Source organism: Orycteropus afer, unplaced genomic scaffold, assembly GCF_000298275.1.
Source record: "Orycteropus afer afer isolate SDZICR_OR568_19922 unplaced genomic scaffold, OryAfe1.0 scaffold00101, whole genome shotgun sequence".
NCBI lineage: Eukaryota > Metazoa > Chordata > Mammalia > Tubulidentata > Orycteropodidae > Orycteropus > Orycteropus afer.
In genome coordinates this window covers 1,560,899-1,582,758 of record NW_006921688.1, presented here as the reverse complement: position 1 = coordinate 1,582,758, position 21,860 = coordinate 1,560,899, and the positions used below count along the sequence as shown (strand labels likewise).

The following is a 21,860-nucleotide window of genomic DNA, read 5'->3' as shown; positions in this document are numbered from 1 at the left end:
AAGGTTTTCCCTGGCCAATTCTTTGAGAAGTGGACGGCCTCTTCCTTCTTCCTAGTCTGTCTCAGTCTGTAAGCTGGGCTGATACCTGTGCACCATGTGCATCCCGCTGGGTTAGAAACACCAGTGGCTCAGCCTCAAAAGTCACATCAACACGTCACCACGGTAGGACAAACCGACAAGTTTGCCTTCCTTATCACACTATATAAAAATATATAAAACTTAGTGCTTTGGAGGGAATATTCTTTTTAATTTTTTTATCACACTATATAAAATTTAAAAAGAATATTCTCTCCAAAGCACTAAGTTTTTCTAATGTTATTATATTAATGACCCCTCTATTCTCCAGGGAACAATATTCAAACTGAGTTCCAGTATTGATTCCTTCCTTTTACTTTACCAATACATCTTCTGGGATGCCAAGTTATACATGTCATTTCATCCAATGTTCCATTTCATTTTTTCTGTTACCAATCTAAGCCCATTATTACAGTACAGGACCTCACCACTTTTCATTGAGGCAACCACACTTTTCCAACTGATCTTCTTACCTTCAGTCTTTCCCACTATAAATATGCCCAATTAGTTTCTGTAAGGTTCAGTTATAATTCTGTCACCTCAATTTAAAAAATTCTCAGTGACTCCTCTTTATCTCTTTGCATGCTCATACTCTTACTTATAAGCTTACTTTAGGATCTGCCACAAAATACCACTATGCTATCCTCTGGGCCCTATCTCCCAATGCTGCCCTATTTTGGTTCACTGGGGGAAACTGGGTCATCTGACATTTCTCCAGGCATACCCTGCACTTACCTTTTTTTTTCTTTTTTGCTCATGATCTTCTGACTGATGCCCTGGCCCTCCCTCCCCTTTTGTCTACCTGTCATGACTGTGCTTATTCCTCATCTCAGGGATGTCGTCTTCATGAAGTTTATCCTGATTCCTATACCATAGTTCCTTTCTCTTTTGAATCCCTATAGGTTTTTTTTTTTTTTTTTAATAATGTCACCCCTGGCACATAAAGTACATTGTTCTGTAGTTATCTGCTAGTCTATCTTATGTCCCACACTAAAGTGACTGCAGGTTTCTTGAGTACAAGGGCAATGTGATTCTGATGCCTTGCAAAATTCAGCACCATGCCCTGAATGTAAAAAGGTACTTCAATTGATATTTGCTGAACAAGGACCTACAGTTTAGAGTACCTAATCAAGGCATATCTGCTATACTATTAGGATATATTTAATTCCCAGTAGCTTTCACTGCTCACACCTGAGAAATCATTTATCAAAATACATGCTTTCATTGTTATCTTAAAAGAAGTTCTTCATAACTTTATGAAAAAAAAATTAAATTCTTCTAGGCTGTATTTTATTAAATAAAGTATAACTGAATCTTTGTTTTACCCCCCAAAAAGCTTTTAATAATCAATATTTAGATTTAAAGAAATTGAAAACTCTCCCAAATAAAAATATGCTAACCTAACTGTGATTAGAGCCAGCCTCTGTACACAACACAGCTTCCGGTTATGACCACAGCATGGGTCTTTAATTTCTAAAATGTCTTCCTTTTGCCCAAAATTATATTCCTTATTATAGATGATGATGTAGTAGAAAGTAACTTACTAATTGAAAATAAAGTGACTTTCCATAAATCAATAGCTAATTACTAGATGAATCTGTAATATGATACTGACTCCAAATATTCAAAATCTTTATATATTCCTAAGGCACTCCTCAGAAGGAAGATGGGGCAATCTACTTCCGTAGTGATACTGCCTCGGAAACCAAAGGAGGGGGTCTCTATGAGTCGGGTCTGACTCAATGGCACATAACAACAACAACAACAAGGTATTTTAGTAACATAACAGAAAAAATTTTAATCTATTTTCCATGATAAATACATTGAATACACACACACAGTACAAGGCAAACTGACATATATTTTTAGTTGTGACCTAGTGGTGACAATGGAAAACAATGATACAAAATGATTTGATAACATAAATTTCAATGTAAACAACCTATTTTAAAAGAAACTGCTATTGATATCAATTGAAATTACAGGTGATGGTTCATAATAACTTATACTTTATAAATGCTAATTCATAGGCCAAATAAACAGTGTTTTAATTTGATAGACTAATTTAAGTACATAAAATTAATAAAATACAAATGCACTTTTATTGTATGATTTACCCAAAAGAATTATGACCAAGAAACTCCTAACCTTCATCAATGTGGGAAAATGGACTGTCAGCATCATGTTTGAAATGGGCAGTTAGAACACTTACTTTACCTGCTTAGAATGGTTTGAAAATAAGTCAGAACTTTCAGCAATTCATGAATTAACAACTATTCCTATTAAGGCAGATGTTGGGAGTCTTTGTTGTTTGATTTCTAGAAATGAGGGACACAGGTATGCAACTTTTTCCCTTAATTCTAGTAATAAGCACAGAAACAGGTTCTAATGAAGCAAGGCCTGCCATGTGCCAAATGCTATCGTAATACTTTCTATTGATCTTTTTCCTGAATCCACATTAACATCCCTGAAAAGCATTATCATTGCAATTTGACAGATAATGTAACAGAGAATCAGAAAGGCTAAGTGACTTGCCCAGAAAGACAAAGCTAGAAGACAGTAAAGTCACAATTTATGCGCATATCTAAGCTCAATACTTTCCATTAGACAAACTCCAGGTAGACATCGGGTATCTTATTACCAGTATCATATTACAGATTCATCTAGTAATTAGCTATTGATTTATGGAAAGTCACTTTATTTTCAATTAGTAGTTACTTTCTACTACATCATAATCTATAACAAGAAATACAATTTTGGGCAAAAGGAATCATTACCAGTATCATACCGATGATATTCTTTCAATTCTGCAAAACTACTCAAACATGTGATCTTTTGGGTAGGTCTAAACTCAGACAAAATCTGTCCTTAATATTTCCTTTCAGCTTGTAGCTGTTACAACTATTTCATAAATTCATTGCTTTCATGTTACTCTCTGGATGCCTGTTGTTAGATGCCAATGAGTCGGCTCTGACTCACAGCAACCCTGTGTACAACAGAATGACACACTGCCCAGGCCTGCACCAGCCTCACAATCCTTGCTATACCTGAGCCCATCACTGCAGCCACTGTGTCAATCCATCTCATTGAGGGACTTCCCCTTTTTTGCTGAGCCTCCACTTTACCAAGCATGGTATCTTCTCCAGGGAATGGTCCCTTCTGACAACCTCACCAAAGTGGGCGAGATGAAGTCTGGCCATTCTCACTCTCAAGGAGCGTTCCAGCTCCACTTCTTCAAGGCAGATTTATTAGTTCTTCTGGCAGGCCATGGTACTTTCAGTATTCTTCACCAACACAACTGAAAAGCATCAACTCTCCTTTGGTCTTCCTTTCACAAGCACATGAGGCAATTGAAAATACCATGGCTTGGGTTAGGCACACATTAGTTTTCAAAGAGACATCTTTGCTCTTCAGCACTTAAAAGAGGTCGTTTGCAGCAGATTTGCCAGTGCAATATGACATCTGATTTCTTGATTTCTGCTTCCATGGGTGTTGATTGTGGAACCAAGAAATATGAAATCTTTAACAACTTCAATCTTTCTCCATTTATCGTGATGCTGCTTATTGGTCCAGTTGTGAGGATTTTTGTATTCTTTATGTGGAGGTATAATCCATAATGCAGACTGTAGTCTTTAATCTTCATCAGTAAGTACTTCAAGTCATCTTCACTTTCAGCAAGGAACATTGTGTTATCTGCATATCACTGGTCATTAATGATCCTTTCTCCAATCCTGATGCCATGTTTTTCGTCATATAGTCCAGCTTTTCGGATTATTTGCTTAGCATAGAGATTGAGTAAGTGGTGAAAGGATACAATCCTGATGCTCACCCTTCCTGATTTTAAACCACACAGTATCCCCTTGTTCTGTTCCAACGAAAGCCTCCTGGTCTGTGTACAGGTTCAGCGGTTCTATCTCAGTATCTATCACCGTTTCCTTTACAGGCAGTGCCTTTTGCTACAAAATTCTGTATCCCCAAATTAAGACACACAGTATCAGGAAATGAATTTGCTCAGGGTTAAAAATTGGTTTGCAAACAATAATTCTTACTAGAATTGTAAACGTAGAGAACAGTTTGATGTTTTATCTCCTAGCCTGGGGCTATGGAATCTAGGAGGGTGAAGTTATGGTGAAAGCACAATACTGAACAATCTCCCTATAAGCAAAAGTAAATTCTATTCACAGAAGCTTCAGAGCTGAGGACAGTCCAGCAGTTTTAGCAACATCTGGCAGCTTTAGTCTATCGATAAATTGTTTTCCCTATTCCTGGTCACTTGCTTTACCAAGTAGCAGACAAGATTCAAAAATAAGAATCTTTACCAAAAAACAGTTCCAGCAGCATAATGACCTAGAGGGAAATTACTTAGGCAATACGGAGAGTATTTCAAGGTATACATCAGTTGAAGTTATAATTGCTATTGTTTTAGTTGCCATTAGGGCATTAAAACATACTAGCTGAACCATAAGCTGTATAAAAATGATCTGTTAAATAATGGAATCCAAGCTTTGATTAAATTATTTGTTATTCATAAAAGAGCATTTTGAAAAATAATTGGTTATTACATTTTTGCTAGTTTTTAAAGTACTACTCCATGTGTTTTCTCAGATTTGTAAAATGCTAAAAGGCACAAAACTCCTTTAACTAGTAGTATTTAATGTTACTGAACTCATAGAACACTTTGAGAGTCTGATGAAAACCATGGATCCTACTATATGAAAAATGTACATGATGAGCCTCATATGCTTTTGTGTTAAAATTATGTCCTTCATTTTTATAGTGATGAGAACTATATCTTTTCAAAACACGTCATCCTATATTCTAGGTTTAATTCTTACTCCCTTATACACCAGTGATACTGTTGGATTATAATGTTTTTCCTGTGTTCAGGATGGGACTTTGGACTGATGACAGCAGAAGACATTATGCCTCTGAACTCACCAAACTCACTGCCATCGAGTCGATTCTGACTCATAGTGATCCCCATTGGGTTCTCCGAGGCTGTCAATCTTTACAGAAGCAGACTGCCCCATCTTCCTTCTACAGCAACTGGTGGTTTGAATCGCAGACCTTCTAGTTAGCAGCCAAATGCCTTATCCACTATGCCACCAGAGCTCCTTGACATTATGCCTACTCACTCCTAATTATAAGCTTCTCCTCAGTATAACGGACAAAATTATAAAATGGAACTATAAATACTTGTGTTTGTACTATCTCATAAAATTATAATGAAGGAATCCAGAGAATAAATACTGGAAAAATGAGGTGAGTGGGAAAAATGCTGGGAGAAAATCCAGCTATTTATAAGACAGAGATGAAATAATCTTTAAAAGCCATACTTTTTTGTTCATCTAAAGACAACAGAAATTACTGAAATAGAAATGAGTTCTTTTTCAAAACTGTGCTTTATATGTATTACATAAAATCTTATCTTTATCTTTTCTGAAGTGTCATTTGTCTCTATCTTAGGATATCAAGAGGCTGTTTTGGGAACTGAATATAAACCACAATAAATGCATGGGTACACTGACTCTGCTTTCATAATGGGTGAGTTACATATAAAGTGCTATGGAAGAAGAATACTTTCCAATTAGCTTAAAGCAAAAATTCAGTAATGATGACTCTTGACGTGGGAGGTTCATTCCAATATAGAAAAATAGTACTTTAGTATAATTCAAATAAAATTAAGTTTATATACTGTAGAGTTGAAAATAAGTCTTCAGATGGTTAAATGGGATCCAGCAGCTTTTAATAAAAATTCATCTGAAATCATAGAAATTTTCATTTCATAAAATTTTGCTTAGATATAAATTATGAGATGGCTAGGGAAATGCATTACTTTGGTTTGCTTGAAGTTATGACTGTCTTCTATAATTCACAGATGGCATGCTAAAGGCTACGTCAAAAGACGTTTAATTCTTAAACATCTTAGCCATTTTAAAACTTACTTCATTTTTCATGACAATTTAACGTGGTAATTTTGAATCTTCTGATTTCCTTACTTGTCTTTCCATCACAGGGCATTCAATTACTATGGATTTTTATTTCTTTAAGTATTTTACTTACCTAAGTCAGGCTTTAGGTCAGTAGGCAAACTTAACTTCCTTGACATCTTTGCTGAAAAATAAAATGCATTTTTAAGATGATGAAAAATATTTGATTCATGCTCATTAATATCAACTCATCTTCAAAATAGAAATGAACACTTTTACTACTAAATGTAGATGCTAGGATAATTAAAATATGATTAATAGTATTACAGGTGGAATGTAAATCTTACTTTAGCTTTTTAAGTTCATACTTACTTGATGAAATATCTGTGTGCTTGAAGCTCTTAAAGAAAGCCTTTTAACTTCTAACTTTTAATTATTTCTTAGGCCTACAGGAAAGGATTATAGACTCTTCTTTGAGAAGAAAAGTCATTTCTCGTTTTACAGATGAGGACAATGGAGACAGAAGACTGAAATTGGGTAGGTGTTATAAAATCTTTCCAGCTCCTCATCTTCATAGCTATTGTGCTTATTTTTTTAAAAAAGTTAATTTCTGGAATACAGGACAAAACTGTATCGAGAGTCAAGTTAAAGTTTGCAACTACATCCTAAAAATACTTGGCTCATCCATTAGTTAACACCTCTATTTACATTTCAGTGAAAAACAAAAAAGTCATGCTCAGTTTAAAATGACAGTATTCATGTATAAAATATAAACTACAGGCATTTACATTTCTATGTGGTATTAGATTATTAAGAGAAGCTCGTGCATAAACTTAATGGAATTCACTTTCCATCCTCAAAATCAGTTACTTCCTTAATCTAGGAAGTGATTTCAAGTTAGGAGATGTTTCACTATCTACTGTGTTAGTAGTAGTGCATGCGTAACAGAATAGTGCTTCCTATGTGAAATTTTGAAAAAGCATTTGCTTGTTAATACATGAATGCGTATTGGGTTAAACTTTGGACTGTTAGGAGATACTTAAAGCACAGACCCTGCTAATCCATAAGGGCGCCATGTAAACAAAGAGAAATCCAGTCATAGTATATAACTTCCACATCTAAAAAAATGACAAATCCAGTGTTAGGAAAGAGGCATTAGGCAAACTGGGAAGGGGAGAGGGAAAAATCACATTTTCATTTCTGAACTTCATTAATCAAATTAGCATCTTTGAGAAAACAACAATGGGTCAAATTTATAAATCAGTCTTATCTCATTTTAACACTGGCTTAATCAATCTTGGTTAAAAGATAAATTGATTCTGTATATATGGTTGCTTTTGTTTTTGACATCCAACTCTGTTAAAATTAGAAGGTATGACACCCCTAAAATAGTCCTCTAAAAAGCATTATTAAATACTGTAGAAAGAATTCAAGGAAGTTTTCAACCATCTTGCTGAAAACTTTTGTGGTACAAAATACACAGATTGATGAATAGTATCTATACAATGTACATGCCATCTGAAGTAGAAAAGAGTCTGGCACAGTCTGAAAGTACTCTTTTAGAGTCAGACGAAAGGGATGCCTACCTAGACCCAATTACTCTGATCGAGTAAGTTATTCTGGACAAGTCTTCTGCACCTTTGCTACTCAGACATGAATGTGTACATCAATCTCTTGGGGATCTTGTTAAAATGCAGATTCTGAGTCTACAGTACTGACCAGGGCCTGAGATCCTACATTCCTAAGGAGCTCCCAGGAGATACTAGTCTGTGGACCACACCTTGAGGAGCAGGTGCTTAGACTATAAGCAACTTCAGGGTAGGAACCAAGGCAGATTCATCAAATCCAGCATCTATATACAGTAAGTCTACAACAAATGTTTCTTGGACAAAGTTCAATATCTACTTTGCAAAATGCAGAATATAGTGGTTAGGGCTGAGTTTGGAATAATACTAAACTTGGGCCTGAATCCATGTGGACAAATTATCAGCTGTATGACCTTAGGCCAAACACACTGCCTCTCTAAACCTTAAATGTCCTCATTTGTAAAATGAGGATAATAATGCTCACCTCACGATATAAGAAGATGTAAGCAAAACACTGAACAACACCTGATGCAGAATAAGGATTTAATAAATGTCAGCTATTATTTATTATTCATAATAAGGGAATGAGATAAAAATTTCTCATAAACCTTAAAACACTATACAGATGAACTATAATACACTTGCAAATAACCTAGTATTCCTTCATTAAAATTCTATGGTAATATTTCAAGTACCAAAAACAATGTGGAAAAAAAAATGTTAGGACATAAACACACATACCACAATAAGCTCAATCTTTTTAGTTCACTTCAAAACAGTAAATTCAATATATAGCTAAACGTACAAAGAGAAACCAACTGAGTAGTTTCCAAGACCTAAATATCATGTTTACCTTTTATAATTGAAAAACTAAAAATACGGTATTTTATATATTAAAAATGTATACATTAAAACTTTCATTCAATAACCGTATATATACTTATGGCAAAAAATTTCACTAGCAAAATAAATTTCTGTTGTTGTTGCTGTTCTTATGTGTCCTCGAGTGGGACTTGACTCATAGCGACCCCTCTTTGGGTTTCCGAGGCAGTATCATACAGAAGTAGATTGCCCAACTTTCCTTCCGAGGAGTGGCTGGTGGGTTTGAACTGCCAGCCTTCTGGTTAGCAGTCAAGTGCCTTAGGCACTATGCTATCAGAGCTCTGCTGTTGTTGTTGTTATGTGCCGTTGAGTCGGACCTGACTCATAGCGACCCCTCCTTGGGTTTCCGAGGCAGTATCACTACGAAGTAGATTGCCCCATCTTCCTTCCAAAGCATTGTGGATTTCAGAATTTTTTTTTTTAAAATCTCCTTTAGCATTTCTCAGCACTCTGGTGGCGCAGTTCCTGAGGCATTTGACCGCTAACCAGAAGGTTGGTGGCTTGAACCACCAGCTACTCCACAGAAGAAAGACTGCACAATCTACTTCTGTAAAGATTTATTACCTTGGAAACCCAAATGGGGGTTGCTATGAGTTGAAATTGACTTCACGGCAGTGAGTTTGGTTTGGTTTAGAGTTTTTGGTTTAGCATTTCTTCTAGAAATAATTCTGTATAACTGCCAAATTATTTTTAATAATTTCATCAGTCTCTCTCATAGAATCCTTTTTTTTTTTTTTTTTGTCTAGCACTACTTAATTTTTTATTGTGTAGAAAAAAACGCATGTAACCAATCTGTTTTCAACTAATTCTTTGTTGGTCTAATTTCAACATTTTATCAATATTGAGGTTAAAAACTACATAAAATAATGATGAGGCAAATTTTCTAAACAGTTATTATAAAAGTCCCAAAATGATTATGTAGTCTGTCTATAATTTCCTCCTGAAATACTGTGCAAGAGCTACAACCTGACCCACTACTAAACCACTGTGTTCAATCAAGTGATGGATGCTGAAGCTGCAACACTGTTATAATTGAATATGATTTTAAGTAATTTCCTTGAATACAGAACTCGAAATGATAAAGTTAAAAAATTAACCTTTATTATTTTGTGTTAATTCTAACTATCAAGTAATGTATAAAAAAATACACAGAACTAGAGGTTTTGATAAAGAGAAAAGTTTTTGTTACATGTGGAGGCAGACACCAAAATCCAAGCTCACTGCTGTCAAGTTGATTGCAACTTATAGTGACTCTACATGACAGGTTAGAACTGCCCCATAGGATTTCCAAGGCTATAAATCTTTACAGAAGCAAACTGCCACATCTTTCTCCTGCAGAGCAGCTGGTGGGTTTGAACCACTGACCTTTTGGTTAGCAGCCTAGCACTTTAAAGACTGCACCACAGGGCACAGAGGTGGGCACCAGGATTAAATATTAATCGGGCACATGCCAGCAATATACCAGAAAGCAAGCCGACAGTTCCTGCTTTTCAGGAGCGCACAGTCCCTTGGAGGACACAAATAACTCCAATGCAGGGTAGAAAGTGCCATTACGAAGGTAAGCACAAGGTGCAGACTGGGGTCCACTGGATTTATTCCTAGCTCAGTCTGAAATACTTACCTAAGATTCAGATGCACACAAAGCTGCAAGGGCCAGTTTAGATTTTTCTATTTTCACAAAACTGTCCCCAAATTTTTTGTTGACAGTGTTTTCACTTTTGATGTAAAGTTTACATACAAATGCACAAATCCTAAATGTGAGTTTTGACAACATATACATACCTCCATACCCCAGACATTACCATCACCTCAGAAAGGTTTCATGCTCTTTCCCAATCCATTGCTATCCCCATCTACAGAAGCAATTCTGAATTTTCCTCCTACTACAAACAAGTTTTGCCTGTTTTAGAACTCCATGTGGATGAAATAGCACTATAAAAGGCATTTTTCACTCGTGCTTAACTTCCCAAAATGTTTTAGAGCTTACGTTCTTTTTTTTAATGCACAGAATGAATTTTCAGATGAAAAAACAAATTCAGATATTTTCTTAATAGATTAACATTTTCTCACTGCCCCTCCTGTTCTATGTTCTATAAAGCAATTAGGAAAATAAAGAGAAACAAGGGGGAAAAACGGGGGTTATCACTAATGCCCATAATCAAGAGATACATTTCCTGACATTAAAAAAAAAAAAAAACCACTTTTCTTTACATAGTTGAGATCAACTATGACATAGAAATCCTTCTTTTCCTCTTACTAAAGCTAGCATTTTCTTACGTTATTAACTGTTAGTACATTTTAATATTTATTTACATGGATACTTATTGAATGTTTACATATATTCCAATTTTCCAATATATATGCGGTAATACAAAATATTGTACATAAATATTTGCACATATTTTTTATTATTTCCTTTAGACAGAGTTCAGGAAGGGAGAATTAATGTCAGTACAAACTATGCCTTCCCTGTCTCTAAGGTCTCTTAAAGTCTTTCAGCATTTTTTTTTTTTTAAAGAACACATAAACGTTGTTTTACAAGCTTCTGCTTGTGTTGTTGTGTGCCATCGAGTCAGTCCCGACTCATAGTGACCCCTCCTTGGGTTGCCAAAGCAGTATCACTATAGAAGTAGATTGCCCCATCTTCCTTCCGAGGAGTGGCTGGTGGGTTTGAACTGCCAGCCTTCTGGTTAGCAGTCATGTGCCTTAGGCATTATGCCACCAGAGCTCCCTTAGCCAAAGTTACAGAAAAAAGTTCATGAGAAGACAATTTAGTAAAAGTGGAAATCTCAGATCACAACTGTATCCCTTCTAAATTTAAGAAATTGTTCCATTTTCTTATTGTATTTAGTATGGCTGAAAAATCTCACACCAGAAAGATTATTCCCAATCTTTGAATGTAACTTGTCTGATTTTACACAGATGCTTACGGAGGGAGTGAAAGAAAAAGGGAGGGTGGAAGGAAGGATTTAAATCCTCAGATCTCTTGCCAGGATGTATCTGGAGAGATTTCTTTCCTTTGAACGAAGAGGCACCTATCCAAATGTTTTGTAATTGACAGGGCAGGAGTATTGTGCAGTGTCTACCAAGAATTTAGCTTGAGTAGCAGCACTGCTGACTTGAGGGTGCAATCCTCTATTTTTACCCAAGTTTTACTAAAATTGTGAATGCTCACATTTTTCATTTCATAGGTAGTTTAGTGTGCAATTAGGCAAAACTGAGCCAGTAGTTGTTAGCCAGAGATAGGAATGCCACTGCTAACATTTAAGCTATATTTTGAAAACTGGTTTTGTAAAATTAATTCATGTTTATTACAAAGAATTCAAACAGTACAGAAAGATACAAGTCAAAAAAAAAATTATCCAATACTCAACCAACCACAAATAACCATTAAGATTAGCTGAACATCACTTTTCATCTTTTTCTGATATAAATGCAGACAGATTGTCATTAATAAGTATTTTTCACAAAAATGTAACACTATGAGGTTGTCATTTCAAGCCTACCAGCCGCTCCATGAAAAAACAATGGAGGAATCTACCTCTGTAAAGATTTACCATCTAATAAACCGAAAGAGTGTCACTACGAGTTGGAATCAAATTGATGGCTGTTTTTTTTTTTTTTTTAGCTCTGGTGGCATTTGACTGCTAACCAGAAAGTTGGCAGTTCAAACCCACCAACCATTCCTTGGAAGGAAGACTGGGCAATCTATTTCCATAGAGATACCACCTCAGAAACTCAAGAAAGGGTTGCTATGAGTCAGAACCGACTGGGTGGCAGTGAGTTTGGTTTAGTAAATATTTAATCTTAATTAAGTAAAGTGAAACTAAAGAAACTGCTGTATTTAGAAATATTTTCACCATATCATTTTTTTGAAGTTGTATTATCAATTTACCCTTCAGCATTTCTGGTAGTGTAGATCTGAAGACGACATGAGTTCAGCTGTTGAATGTCTTTATACCATTTTCAGTTTTAGGCACAGTTTTGCTAAATACGTAATTCCAGGTTGACAGCTTTTCTTTTCAGTATCTTAAAGATAATTATCCGCTGTCTTCTGGGCCACAGCTACTGTTTTTGGGTGAGAGGTTGCCCATCATTTGTACCAGTGTTCTGGTTTATGTCATGTATCTTTTTATCCTCTACTACTAAAATTTTCTCCTTATTGTTGGTTTTCAGCAGCTTGACTATGATATGATTGGGTGTGGTTCTCTTTGTATTTCTCTTTATTGTGGTACACTGAGCTTCTGGATCTGTAAATTGATGTTTTCCCAGAGTATGAAGAAAGATCTTGGCCATTACGTCTTCAAATGTTTTTTCTGCCCGCCCCCCCCAATTTTTGGTTTTCCCGATCACCGAAGTTCCGTTTTTGGCCCCGATCTTTTTCTCTCTGTTCTTCAGGCTGTGCCATTTCTATCAATCCATTTCTAGGCTCCATAACTCTTCTTCTGCAGTCTCCCTCTGCTGATACTAAACACATCCACTGAACTTACCACTTGAGAACTGAACTTTTCAATATAAGAATTTCCATTTTGATCATTAAAAAGTTTCTGCTTTTCTGTTGATGTCATCTGTTCATTCACTATGACCATCCTTTCCTTGACCATAGTATAACGGTTGCTTTAAAAACTTTGGCTACTAAAAATCTAGGTAGTTTGGGGTCTTTTTCTACTGACTGATTTTTCAGGTCCTGATTATGGCTCACATTTTCCCTGGTTCTCCCATATTGAGAAGTTTTACTGTATGCTAGACACAGAGGATGATATATCGAAGGAAGCCTGGATTATACTGTCTACCTTAATTGTTAATGTTTTTTTTCTGGCAGGACTGTTTTGGTTTTATCATGCTTGGTTTTATTTCTAGTTAGGGTGGATCTATTTTAATTACACTAAGATGTAATAGGTATGCTTAAGGGGTATCCTTTTTGGGAGATACAACTTCTGGTATCACTTACCTCAGCTCCATGGCACAAAATCATCAATCGGCTTTGTGCAGTCTTGCTCAGTTCATGTGCAGCCAGCCCTCAGCAAGAACCTTCCCTGAATCCCACACAGACTTCCAGGATTTCCCTCTGAGCAATTCCTTCCTTGCTGGTACTTTGCCTCACAAAATTCCAGTCACATCAACAGCCTAGAACTTTAATCTCTGCCTCCTTACCTTAGCGGGACTGCCAGTCTACAAGGACGTACTCCATCCTGGGCTGTGAAAAGGAAGTGCCCTGTTGCAGAAACCTGGAGACTACGGGGCTCCACCTCATGCTTCTTCCTTTCTTTCCAGGATGACAGTCCCGGAATGCCTGTTGCTCAATGCCTGGAAACAACTGTCTCATATATGTTGACCAGTTGTATAGTTGTTTTCTGTGGAAGCCAAGTCCCAAACTACTTATGCCACATGGTCTGCACTGAAATTTACTCTAAAAGTTTTTTGCTTCTTAATTTTTTGTGACTCTAAAGAACATACTTATTTTTAGTTTCACGTTAATCCTTCCCAGACGTCAGGAGTAAAAAGGCAAATCCATCTCTAGTAAAGGCATTTGATTGTGTGGATCATGACAAATTATGGATAACATTGAGAAGAATGGGAATCCCTGAGCACTTGATTGTACTCATGAGGAATCTGTACCTTGACCAGGAGGCTGTCATTCGAACAGAACAAGGGGACACTACATGGTTTAAAATCAAGAAGGGAGTGTGTCAGGGTTGTATTCTTTCTCCACACTTATTCAATCTATATGCTGAGCAAATAATCCGAGAAGCTGGACTATATGAAGAAAAACGTAGTATCAGGATTGGAGGAAGAATCATTAACAACCTGAGATATGCAGATGATACAACTTTGCTTGCTGAAAGTGAGGATGACTTAAGGCACCTACTGATGAAGGTTGAAGAGTACAGTCTGCAGTATGGATTACATCTCAACATAAAGAAAACAAAAATCCTCACAACTGGACCAGTGAGCAGCGTCACAATAAATGGAGAGAAGATTGAGGTTGCTTGGTTCTATAATCGATGCCAGCGGAAGCAGCAGTCAGGACATTAGACGACGTGTAGCACTGGGGAAGTCAACTGTGAAGGAACTGTTTCAAGTGCTGAGGAGCAAGGATGTCTCCTTGAGGACTAAGGTGCGCCTGACACAAGCCATGATATTTCCAATTGCCTGGTATGCATGTGAGAGCTGGACAATGAATAGGGAAGACCGAAGAAGAGTTGATGCTTTTGAGCTGTGGTGCTGGCGAAGAATGCTGAAAGTACCGTGGACTGCTAAAAGAACTAACAGATCTGTCCTGGAGGAAGTGCAGCCAGAATGCTCCTTGGAAGCAAGAATGGCCAGACTTCGTCTCACCTATTTTGGTCATGTTGTCAGAAGGGACCATTCCCTGGAGAAGGATGTCATACTTGGTAGGGTGGAGGGTCGACGAAAGAGGGGGAGGCCTTCAGGGAGATGGATTGATACAGTGGCTGCGATGATGGGCTCGAGTATAGCATGGATTGTGGGGCTGGCGCGGGATTGGGCAGTGTTTCGTTCTGCTGTGCATGGGGTCGCTATGAGTCGGAAACGACTCGACGGCACTTAACAACAACAACAACATCTCTAGAAAATATCTAGTCAGCTCTCCTGGATTACATCCTGTGCTGTGGTATAATTTTAGGATAAGGGTTTTATTTCCCAGTCATTTTCTGATGTCACATTTTTGTTTCTCAGGGTGTCAGAAGGATTTTCCCAGCCCAGTTACTAAGCCAATCAGCTCATTCTATTGTGCTTATCAAGAAACTTCTGCTCATGCCTTGAAGTTAATCATTTTCCATTGTGGCCTTCAAACTGACGGCACGATTTCACTGAGTTCTCAGAAAACACCTTGTCTGTTTTTCTCTTCTTCAACTTTGTGCTCTTCAACTCTTCCCCTTGCAGTATCTTCCTTGCTTTGACATTTTTGTCACTGGAGAATGTATACTTTCTCTCTTTTTCTATGCTTTTGTCCACAGCAGAAACAATGGGAATGACACTAAAGAAGTTTCTTCAATCTGAGGAATACTGGTATCAGAGATATGTCCAAGCAAGATGTTATCCTGGGTCTCTGCTCTCTTATAAACCTGAATAACGACATTAAGTTGGCTTGCTGGGTTAGTAGTACAGAGCTGCATTTGCTTGGCAGCATGATGAAGTTGTACCTGATCACAACAACCATGTATGTAATGTCAGATCCAATATCAAGGACAAATGTATGATGCTCAAGAGAAACAAATCTCCAGGCAAGAAGACTGTCTGGTCTGTTATCCGTCAATGACAGTTGCATCATGGTTGCCTGGAGAAATCCTTGTAAGATTTCTGAATTATGGAGATTCTCTTTGCTTTCTTCAGATTAAGCAGATGTTTTGTAGTTTTCCTTGAGTTTTTCTATCCACTATGTTCCCATCTCACTGTTCCACAGAAAGTATCTTAAAAGAAAAGTAGAACTGTAACTTGTGCTTTTTAGAATGTGATATTTATAATAGAAACAGTTGAACAATAAAAGGTAAAAGGACTTATTAACAATTTGATGAGGTGGCCAAAAAAGCAAGAAAATACCAGCATGGTGAAGGATACAGCAATAGAGAAGAAAAAAGACTCATGTAAAGTATGAGGGTGGTTGTCAAGGACTTAAGTGATATTAGGTGAAAAGGATTAGATTTGTTCTTTAAGGAATCCAGGGAGCTAAACAAGCACTTATCAAATATTATTTTAACAGTCATTAAAACCAGTAACATCAATATCTATCTCCCAGGCGAGAATGTAAATCCTATGAGTTCTAGAGGACTCTATCTTGCAAAACACTGTATCTACGTCTATGTCTTAGGATTTATTGGGTGTTCAATAAACATCTAAACGAATGCATGAATAAATGAATGAACAAAAACTATCACTGGTACCTTAGTCCTACAGAAAGAAGATGCATTTCTTCACAAATGGAATGAAACAAAAAGAGGGCAAATTAAATACAGGTCTATTAATCAAAAAGATTACTTTTGAAAATACTCATAGAACTCATATTCATTCTCTGAAATGAATGGAAATTTTTTAAGAGATACCAATACCTGTCTGGTAAAGATATGGCGATAGTAATTTCTTTTCATTCTTGAACTGTCCTAGCACTTTTGTTTTAAACAACTTATTCTGCCTCTAATTGCTATCCAAAAACATTTATAAAATTTAATGTTTAGTATGTCTAGTATAACATCACCATAATTAAACTCTACAGAATAAAAGAGATTACATAAATGATGGCAGAATATAAATTGTCATTTATAATTCTCATGAAACAACAGTTGACAAAAGTAGCATTTCAGTAATGTAACTGTATCTTAGATTAATTTTAACTATGTTAGGAAGCAAATATAGCAAATTATTTCTAGGAAGATTATGGCACATCATTTTAATGTAAAAAAAAAAGGTGATTCCACAGAGATATATGCACATAGTACTAGAATAAAAAACACAAACAGACTTTACTGAGCACATTTTATTATGAAATTTGATAGAAAATATATTCAGTAATAAAATTAAAATTTAAATATATACATTATGCTAATGTCTTCAGAATTTAGTCTTCCTGAAAAATAAAAAGAATTAGAGAAACTTAAGACTTCTTCAATGATTTTAAAGTATCTGCTTATGAAATTTAGTTCTTAACCAATAAAGGACAATTAATAATCTTTCAAAGTAGGAAATATTAATGTTACCTGTTAAAATGGTATCACTGCAGACGTGACTCCTTTTTCGAGTTTTTTTTTTAACAGCTGTATTGTGGATTGAATATAAAGACAAGCTTCTCTAGATTCAACAGCCACACTTTGAGTTGAATGTTGGGAAATATACATTTAAAATATCATTACAATTTTATTCAAACTTTATAATAGTGAAAATTTTGTAAGTTAAAATAATTTGGTACAACCTCATTCATAGGGCAACAAACTCTAAATAGATCTCTGTGAATTTATTTTCAACTTGTGAATGTAAAATAATTGTGAAGACAGCACAAGAAAAAAAGACCCAATAGGAAAGAAAAAATGGATGCTTGAGTATAAAATATGAAACATCAGAGAAGGAACATGCTATAGTAAGTAAAACAAGAGTCAAGAGACCTGTTTTCTGTCATTATTATGTGGTATTACTTTGAGTTTGTCACTTGACTTTCCTGAGATTCAATTTCTTTTCTTGAAAAATAAAGGGGTTAAAACTGCTTCAACATTGTAAGATTTAATGAGTTAGTGATTTAGAATAAAATGAAAAAGAAGATTTAAGTTTAAAAGAGGAATCACTGGGATGCATTTATAAGAAAACTGCATTTGACCTAATAACATGATTTTCATTTAAATTGTCTTGAAAAATTGCTTTGGTTGTTGTCACCCTTGATGGTGCAAATGGTTAATGCACTGGCTGCAAGTCTACCCAGAAGCACTGGGAAGAGAAGCTGGTGATCTGTTTCCCCAAAATTAGCCACTGAGAATCCACAGTTCTCCTCTGACACATGAGGTGGAATCAACTCAGTGGCAAGTTATTTTTGTTATTAAGAAATGAAACATTACTCATATAACTGCACTAATTCAGTTTGAGAGATAAAATGCCTATATTAAATATCACATGAAAAATATCTAGTATAATGTCTCGAACTTAGGAGATCCCTATTAAATGGAGCTATTATTTCTATTTGTTTTGTCAAGGCAAGAGTTGATGTTAGTTGCCATCAAGTCACAAAGTGTAGCTAGTCCTTTGTCAGCTTAGTGACTGTTAACATGTTGGAGTCTGTTACTTTGTGTACTGTGTCAAACTCACTGCAGTTTCCCTCATTTTCACTGACCTCCTACCAATCATGATGTCCTTTTCTAGCAATCGGTCTTTCCTGATGATATATCCAAAGTAAGCAGGCTCAGGTCTTGCTATTTTCACTTCTAAGGAGCATTTTGGTTACTTTTCTCCTCATTCATCTGTTCTCCTAGTGGTCCACAGTATATTCAATATTCTTAGCTAATGCGAAGGTTCTCCTGCATTTTCTGTTTTCCATTTTCACTGTCCAGCTGTCACATGCGTATGTGGGAACTGAAGACCATGACCTGAGTAAGGCACACCTTAGTCATCAAAGTGACGTCTTTGCTTTTAAAAACTTTAAGGAGTTCTTTTGCTGCAGATTTTCCTAGCCCAATGCAATAAATATAAATACATCATTTGATTTCTTGACTGTTGGTACCATGGATGTTGAATGCTGATTCAAGCAGAATCACTGACAACTTCAATTTCTTATTCACCTATCATGGTGTTGTTTACTGGTCCAGTTGTGAGTTGTTACTGTTTTCCTCACGTTCACACTGAAGTATTTGCACTTTATTAATATATGCTTTAAGCAGTCTTCATTTTCAGCAAGCAAACCTGCATTACCTGCATACTGCAGGTAGTTAATGAGTCTGTCTTTAATTTTGATGCAATGTTCTTCTTCATATATTCCAGCTTCTCAGATTAGTTGTTCAGTATATGAATTGAATAAAAGTAGGTGTTTCCACTACTGAGGTACAAAGCATCTCCTTGTTCTGTTTGAAGAAATGTCTCCTGACCCGTGTCCAGGTTGCACATGACCCCAGCGAATGGTTCTGGAATCCTGATTCTTCATAATGTTATCCATAATTTGTTATGATCCATTCAGTTGATCATGGTAAATACGCCTTCACATACTCAATAAAACTCAAGTAAATTACAGTAATTTTGATTCTCCATTTTTAATCTCTATAGTATTATTTTCTTATCACAGCATCTTGTAATCAACAGGTTTGATAATCATTTCTTCTATGTGAGAATTAGTAATGAAATGAGATACAGACAAGGCTACAGGCAGCAGAATCCAGCTCGACATCTACTTTCAGCTTGAAGCAGAATTATAATAAAATAGAACTAATAATCTAAATAATCTTTCAAAGCAGTTAATCATGTAGTTTCAACAATGCTAGTATCTGGCCCGTATTTTATTATTTTATTCATAAGGTTATACAAATTTTAAATACTCTTTTGTTAATATATATACACATTTTACTAATATTTTTTATACAAACTTACAATGAAACCCTTACAGAATTTTATACTTCTAATTTTTTTTATAAAATATAAATAATGAGCAAAAAAAACCACACTGATAACCAATCTTATTTCTAAGTGATTTATGGAAATTGCTAATGGCATAGGAAAAGGTAGTGATTTTAGAAACATTTTTTAATAAGATTTTACTAACAAAAATTAATCATAAGGTCTGAACAGGTCAAAATAATTACTATACGTGTATTACATGCATGTCCCATTCTTTATGGATATTTCAACTGCCTATTAGTTTGCTGTGTTTGCTATTAAATTGACAAGTCTAAAGCTATACCTTTCTAGGTTGCTGCTACACGTGGGGACTTGCTGGGTAGCACAAACAGCTAAGTACTTGATTACTAAATGAAAGGTTGGTGGTTTGAAGCTACACAGAGTTGCCTTGGTAGAAAGGCCTGGCAATCAATTTCTGGAAAAGTCACAGCCTTAAAAATCCTATGGAGTGCATCCTACTTTGCACACATGGGGTCATTATGGGTCATAACTGAAGAAATGCAACTTTTTTTTGGGGAAAGGGGAGCTTTATACATAAATTATGAAGTAATTGCTAGCCTCATTCACCTGGGTTAGTTGTCAACCTGAGTTAGGAAAAGCAAACAATGAAGGTAGGTTTTGGGTGGGTGGGTTAGAGCACCCCACCATTCTCACTAGGTAATATTTTCTTGTATCTGGTATCTGAAGAAAGTAATCTTAGAGACACAGTATATTATTTTTGGGTGATGTGTACTGAGATGACCCAGTACTAGGAAGGAACATAATATGAACCATGGTTTTTCCAGGTTACCATGTAGACAGACGGAAGGAAGATGGGGCAATCTACTTCCGTAGTGATACTGCCTTGGAAACCCAAGGAGGGGTCGCTATGAGTCGGGTCCGACTCGAGGGCACATAACAACAACAACAACAACAATGTAGACAGAAGACATTAAGTTCCATAACCAGATGATCTAATTACAACTCACACAATGGAACTCACACAGTGGATTTGTTTTTGAATTCTTATAACCTTCAGTAAATTCTCTTAGTAGATAAAATGTTGTTGTTGTTGTTATGTGCCGTCGAGTTGGCCCCGACTCATAGCGACCCCTCCTTGGGTTGCCGAGGTGGTATCACTGTGGAAGTAGATTGCCCAATCTTCCTTCCAAGGAGTGGCTGGTGGGTTTGAACCGCCAGCCTTCTGGTTAACAGTCAAGTGCCTTAGGCGCTATGCTACCAGAGCTCCTAGTAGATAAAATAGCAGAGTGTTTAAGAGGACAAACTGTGGAGTTTGTTAGCTGTGTAACCAAAAGATACATTCCTTTAACTCTCAGTTTCCTCATCTACAAAACAGGGAATAATAGTAATTTGCTTATTGAGGTTACTGATGAATTAAATTTAAAAAAATTATTTATGAAAGGTTGGTACAGTGCCAAGAAAACTGTAGTAACTAAGTACATTCAAAAATACACTGTTATCATCTAAGTTGTTGTCAGATACTAAGATGAGGGTTGTTCCTCCATGCTTGTGTTACACTGATACAGAGGAAATGGCCCCCTGCAGTCCTTCCTCCCTTCCGGTACTCTGACACTAGAGCAGTGACTCCCCAGAAACAGGTGAAACATTTCATAGCCAAGTCATTCAGTCAGCCTTCCCCACAAGGGAGTTCTTTTATCATAAAAGTTGGCACTATGATGTTCTAGGTTTAATTCTTTTGCTTTGTTGTAAGAGGTCATTGTGTAACTGCCTAAAGAGGAAATGTTTATAGATTGAGGAAGGGAAAGGTGATACTTTATGAAGTTGAGGATACTTCAGAGCAAGTATAGGATCTAAAGATCAGGTCACAGTGCTCAAGGAGTCCCAGGACTTTTGACATCACAGCTTCACACTGAAAACTCCAGTCTTGAGAGAAGGGTTTTCAGAGGATTCTGTAAATTTTCTAATGTTTCAGTCACATTTCATGAGTTTTTCAATGGCACATTTTATGCTAAGTCTTACCAGAAAAATAGATACTAATATAGGATGATAAACTAACATATATTTTTTTAAACTGCAAAACCTTTAGTCCAAAATGGAGCAGTCTGTCTTTGAATGAAGAAAAATTTGGGAAGTCAGCTTTCCTTCTATGTACCTAAATCTTAGGATTAATAAACATACTGACATAATCTAACAAAACGTAAACACAAAATCTTATATATATATAATATAGAATATAACAATGGTTCTTAAAAATGAAAAATTATTATGCATAACTACAAATATAATTTTGAACCATTAAATAAAGCTAGGATGTGTCTCCAAA

General features: G+C 36.1%; 1 protein-coding gene across 1 annotated transcript in view; it reads right to left on the bottom strand.

The window, feature by feature from the left end:
- The window catches only part of STXBP5 (syntaxin binding protein 5), a 268,776-nt gene that overhangs the window by 42,885 nt on the left and 204,031 nt on the right, over positions 1–21,860 (bottom strand). The window contains exon 22 of the mRNA XM_007943195.2: positions 6,139–6,189. Within this exon, the coding sequence (XP_007941386.1) occupies positions 6,139–6,189 (51 nt within the window). The remainder of the gene's footprint in view (positions 1–6,138; positions 6,190–21,860) is intronic.